Source organism: Saccostrea cucullata, unplaced genomic scaffold (assembly GCF_032062105.1).
Source record: "Saccostrea cucullata isolate Sc308-1 unplaced genomic scaffold, CSIRO_AGI_Scuc_v1 ctg5101, whole genome shotgun sequence".
NCBI lineage: Eukaryota > Metazoa > Mollusca > Bivalvia > Ostreida > Ostreidae > Saccostrea > Saccostrea cuccullata.
Genome location: NW_026930435.1, coordinates 17,117 through 22,381, shown reverse-complemented (window position 1 = coordinate 22,381; position 5,265 = coordinate 17,117). Strand labels below are relative to the sequence as shown.

Below are 5,265 nucleotides of genomic sequence, written 5' to 3'. Positions count from 1 at the left end.
CACCACACCGTTATTAATCTTGTTGACTGAGCCTTTGTCTTATTGTAGTCCTTTGTACCGAGACATAAGACTTTCCGGATATTCTTCCGCTTGTTGACGTAGGCGTGAATTGCCTCAATGCAGAAGTGACTGTTTTTCAGTCATTAATAGTTTGCTCTCAAGTTTCACGGGATGATATTGGACAATACTGCATAAAACTGTTAAACCCAATCTTGTCAGAATGAACACTTAAACAGAGAAAAAAACCTGAATCTGTTCACTTCGGAATTTATTAACTGAGTAAATATGAAAGATTACTGTGATCACCAGGAACACAAACGGGCTTCATCTTCCTCCCTACAGGAGTCTGAAGTAAAACTCCGCAGGAAAGAAAGAGTGCCGAAATGTTGTGTAGTGGGAGACGGAGGCACGGGGAAGACCAGTATGATGATGAAGTACACACTGGGGAAAATTCTCTCCGACTACCAACCAACCTGCTTTGAAAATTACACAAGTAAGTTGAGAGAGAATTCATTCCAAAATTAAGATTCGTTCCATAATGTATTAATTGATCATAATCAAATTTAGATACTTTTTTTCAATGTTACCAGCAATTTTTATATATACCTTGACCTATGAAGAGAACGATTATAGAAAAATATGCATATTGTTCAATTCATGTATTGTGAATAAAATGAAACATATGAATATGAAATAAAATATTTTAAAATAAAACGACACAAGTAAGTTAACCTGTAAATACAGCTTAACTTGTATGATATTGAACTAATATTGTTCTATATGAATGAAGATCAGACAAAGATTGATTTGAGAATTTGGGGCTAAAATATCTTAAGTAGATTTCTATATTTGAATATGGGTTAGCCCATTGTTAAAACAGAAAGCAGTCATTTCCGTGGTTTTGGTATAAGAACTATATTTTTACACAAAATGTTTCATAACTTAAATTCTAATTTATGAAAAATACACACAGCTTATAATTCTTTAAGAACTGTAAGTAATATTCCCCGTATTAAGTGAGAATATTTTTTTATTTAATTCAAAACATAAGAAAAACCACAATCATAGATTAACCGCAAGATATAATTTGATCTGAAAAACTGAATGACAAAAACACCCGGAAGTATAATTAATTGAAATCATATTAAAAACAAAAAAACATATGTTATCGATTGACAGTGTTGCCAAAATGTCAAAAAGTTACGTAATAAACAAAAATAATTATAAGCTGTACTGAATTGCTATACAGTGTATGTTGTATTGAACTAATGGGCAATGTAAGATTTATTCACCAGATATGTAAAATGTACCTTTGCAGACATATGTAGACCCTTTGGGTTAAATCTGTTTTATTATTCAATTTCATTGTCTCTTTTGCACCTGAAGCAAACAAATTTTATCAGGTATCTAATGTCTTTCGTCGAATGCTGCACAGGTGAATACTAAATAGTTTCACAGGTGTGTCGAATATGCATTTTAAGGAGCGCAAGTTCATTTTTGAAGGCACTTGCTACAATATTTATAAACTTTATAACATTGTGATTATTTTTACTGTTGATTCATTGAAATCCTATCATACATGTATTTTTACAATGGTTCCGATCAAAAGACGGTGCACACAAGGACCTTGATCTTTCTGGGAGAATGTTATACATGTATTTTTCTTTATCAATTTTGGTTCAAAAAACATAAGCTGAAGCTTTCTCCCATCAATTTTTGTTAAATTTTAAAACTCGATACATTTTGTGTTAACTTAAATTTTATTATTTTAAATATTCAGAAGTAACTAAGAATGCAATCCTTAGGATATCATTTGTCGTGTGAATTCAGTCTTTCCTTGTAAATCTCAGCTCTACTTCAGAACAGCCGGAATAAGAGTATATCACACACATACTATGATAAGTATCAGGGTACACTTCCTGTCTCAGTCGACATTTACATGGTCCTTAAAGTTCATACGAGGTCACGATTTCCGCTTCCCTAGTGTTTCTGTTATCTTCAGTTAGACACTCTCCTGATTTCTTTTATAGAATATTCAATCATTCTTTCTTTCTTATAGATCGTGGCATCTGAAGAACTTTTTAAAATGTAAAACTTTCAAAAGTATTTCATCCGACTGTCTTGTTAAATCAAAATAAATATTGTACTTTACGTAAAATGACCGAATTCCTGTACTTATGATAGGAACATGATTAAAGCAATAATAAAATCTTATACGACGTCAAATGACAAATATCTTAAATAGTAATGTCTGACCAGAAAGTCAGCATTTTGATAAAAATAATTGCGATGTTATTTTTTTTAATTTGTCAAGGAATTTCTGCCCATTCATTATAACAGTCAGTATTATTTCTGCTCTTGAACTGTTAATTATGAAACAGTCCAGATTTTACCTTGAGCAAAAAATAAATTTCTCTTTTTTACGTTGTTTGTGAGATGAAATAACAGACATATGGTGTGTCCCAGTGACTTGTGTAAGTGTCACTCATTCATTCAGATCTGAGGGCGTCTCTCGTGTAGAGTTATTAATGAATGTTAAGTGATGACATCATAGAAGAATTATGTTACTAGTGTGTACTTATATACAACACTTAGTATCACATATATCTACCTATCCAGAGCTAAAATTTAAAGTTTTTGAAAAACATTTTATTATCTGATTTGGCACTGATATGAATGTGTACACAGATATTATATGACATTGAAGCCAATGAAATTTAAAACTACCTTTTTTTCCCAATTGTTTGAATTTTGCATTATGTACTCTTGTGCAAATTTTTAAGGTTTTGATATATTGTATATGCCTTTTTATATTTTGTGGAAAGCGAAGATTATAATAACATTTTTAAAGAATATACCAAAATATTGCAATTTACACAAAAAATACCAGGAAAAAAAAGCATGATAAAAGACTTCGTAATGCGCTGTTTATTTGAATTTTTAACACAAGGAAAAACAGAGTCTGGGTCACAAATACAAATCATTTATTTTTTGTGGAAACAAGGAAAAGATTGCATAAATTAATTTTTTTCCGTTTCAATTTTTTTTATTTTTAGTTTATGTTTGTGAGATTTGAGATATCGATTTGGAGCATCGAGTTAAAATATTCCTGTTCACGTATACCACAAAACAATTTTTTTTAAAAAGTGATAAAAAAGGCTGATCGGATCTTAAGTGGGATGTTAAATAGGGAAGCAAATGAGAATATAAACCATAAAACTGAAAAGATCACTGATGTATGGTGGACGAAAGATGATATGTGTTTATTTGAGAATTGAGAATACGTGCAAAATCTAAACATAGATTGCACGAGTAAAAAGAATGGTGTTCAAGTTAATTAAAAAAAAATCAAGATTTAACAAACTCGAATTTAGAGTTTTTAGAGACCGGAATTTGGTTATTGATTGCCGGAAATTTTTTTTATGATTCCTGGTCTTTCGGATGAGACTGTATAAAACGAGGTCCCGTGGCGCACGGAAAAGATCCCTCACTGCTCAATGGCCCCGAGTTTCGAGTATAGGTATATATTTCCAACCCTCTAAGGCAAAGGGGAAGGGACGTCTCCATACGAGCGAAAAATTCGTGAGAGGGGCGTTTAACTACAAACAGGAAAAAGATTTCATTTATTCTTAACCAGGTTCTTGAAAAGAAAATTTTTGATTGACAAACCCCATTTCTTAATCACTGTAAAATTGCATATTTTTGTTGTGCCAAATAATTTAGGTTTGAGGTAAAAATGTTTTTGTGGGAATTGGATTTCGTGAATGGAAAATGTTCAGTAGTAATGCATTTAAAAAATTACATTTTCGTTATAAATTCGTGGCTCTCTCCATACCTCAAATAAACGAAAATTACCCCCTCTGAAAATTAGTGATTTCACAGCATCTTTTATTAAAAGAGAATGTGACCTTTTTGATAAAAACCTTAAAGCATTTTAGCAAAGGATAATCTTTACCAATTTTATTTGAAATTAGCTCCGTGGCTCTAGAGAAGATAAGCTAAAGAGTTCATGTTTTTAAAAATATATTACGAGTCAGCAAGATCTTGGTTTCCTCTTGCTGCTTCGTATCAGAAAAGATATATGAGGAACAAGGATCTTCCTTACTCCATCAATGGCATACATTTACTATACTCAGATATTTGATCATTACAGATTATGGAATTTTACTGACCAATTTTAAATCATATATTACAGTTGATGTACGGGATGGAGAGAATACACATCAACTTTGTGTGCTAGACACTGCTGGCCAGGTAAGTTGTCTAGCACTTCAGTATAACGATTATGAATTTATAATTGTTGTTTAATGTAATTTATGTTTGCAGTTTTTTAAATTAAATAATTTGAAAAATTAACTTAGAAAAATATGAATGAAATTAGTTTCTGTGGAGGTTTTTAACACTAAGCTGGTAAGACTATATATTTGATATTTTCTCTGTCTGTTTTCAGGAAACATATGATCGACTTCGAACGTTGGCATACTCCGATACAGATGTGTTTGTTGTTTGTTTCTCAGTATATGACAGTGACTCGTTTGAAAATGTTAAACAGAAGTGGATTCCAGAAATTAAACAATTTAAACCTGACACCCCGTTTTTCATTGTGGGGACACACACGGACCTACGTCATTCCGTGGTAGACATTACAGACGATTGTATCAGTACGTCTAAAGGGAAGAAGTGTGCCAAGAAGTGGGGAGCTATCAAGTATCTAGAGTGCAGCTCGATAGATGGGTCAGGGCTTGATGAAGTGTTCCAGTTAGCATACTCAGCAACAGTTTCTCCGAAAAAGAAACGACAAACATGGAAAAATTTCAAAGACGCTTTTAGAAGACGCACCATGAAGTTTTAGTGCAATATAAGTACGAATTGTTTATTGATATGTTGCCATTATACAGATTTTATATATTTTGATTGTTTCCATTTATTGTTGTGCCAGTGCGACAATGTCTATGGTACCAGTGCTATTTTACGAAATCCACAAATAAAGCAAATTAAATTGTCTGTTAATTTTGAAATAAAAACTGTTTTGAAAAAAATATCTTTGCATGTTGTATCAAACAGCGGGTGTGAATGATGAGTAGGAGATGCTTATTCCTCCTTGGCACCTGATCCCATCTCTTTGTTTCCAGGTGATCCTTATTGTTGTCCTGTCCGTTGTTCTTCTGTTGTCCGAATTTGGTTATATCTTACTTGTTTCAATGTAACGGAGAATACAGGGAAATCTTTTAAAAATCTTCAAAACATCAGATCCTTTATCATTGT

The 5,265-nt window shown here is 32.1% G+C and overlaps 1 protein-coding gene across 1 annotated transcript; it reads left to right on the top strand.

Moving 5' to 3' along the window:
- Positions 1-5,044, top strand: LOC134228579 (uncharacterized). The gene is made up of 3 exons (XM_062710245.1): positions 1-493; positions 4,196-4,254; positions 4,451-5,044. The coding sequence occupies exons 1-3, from the start codon at positions 286-288 to the stop codon at positions 4,850-4,852; spliced, it is 669 nt and encodes a 222-aa protein (XP_062566229.1). The 5' UTR covers positions 1-285; the 3' UTR covers positions 4,853-5,044.
- The last annotated feature ends 221 nt before the right edge of the window (positions 5,045-5,265 follow it).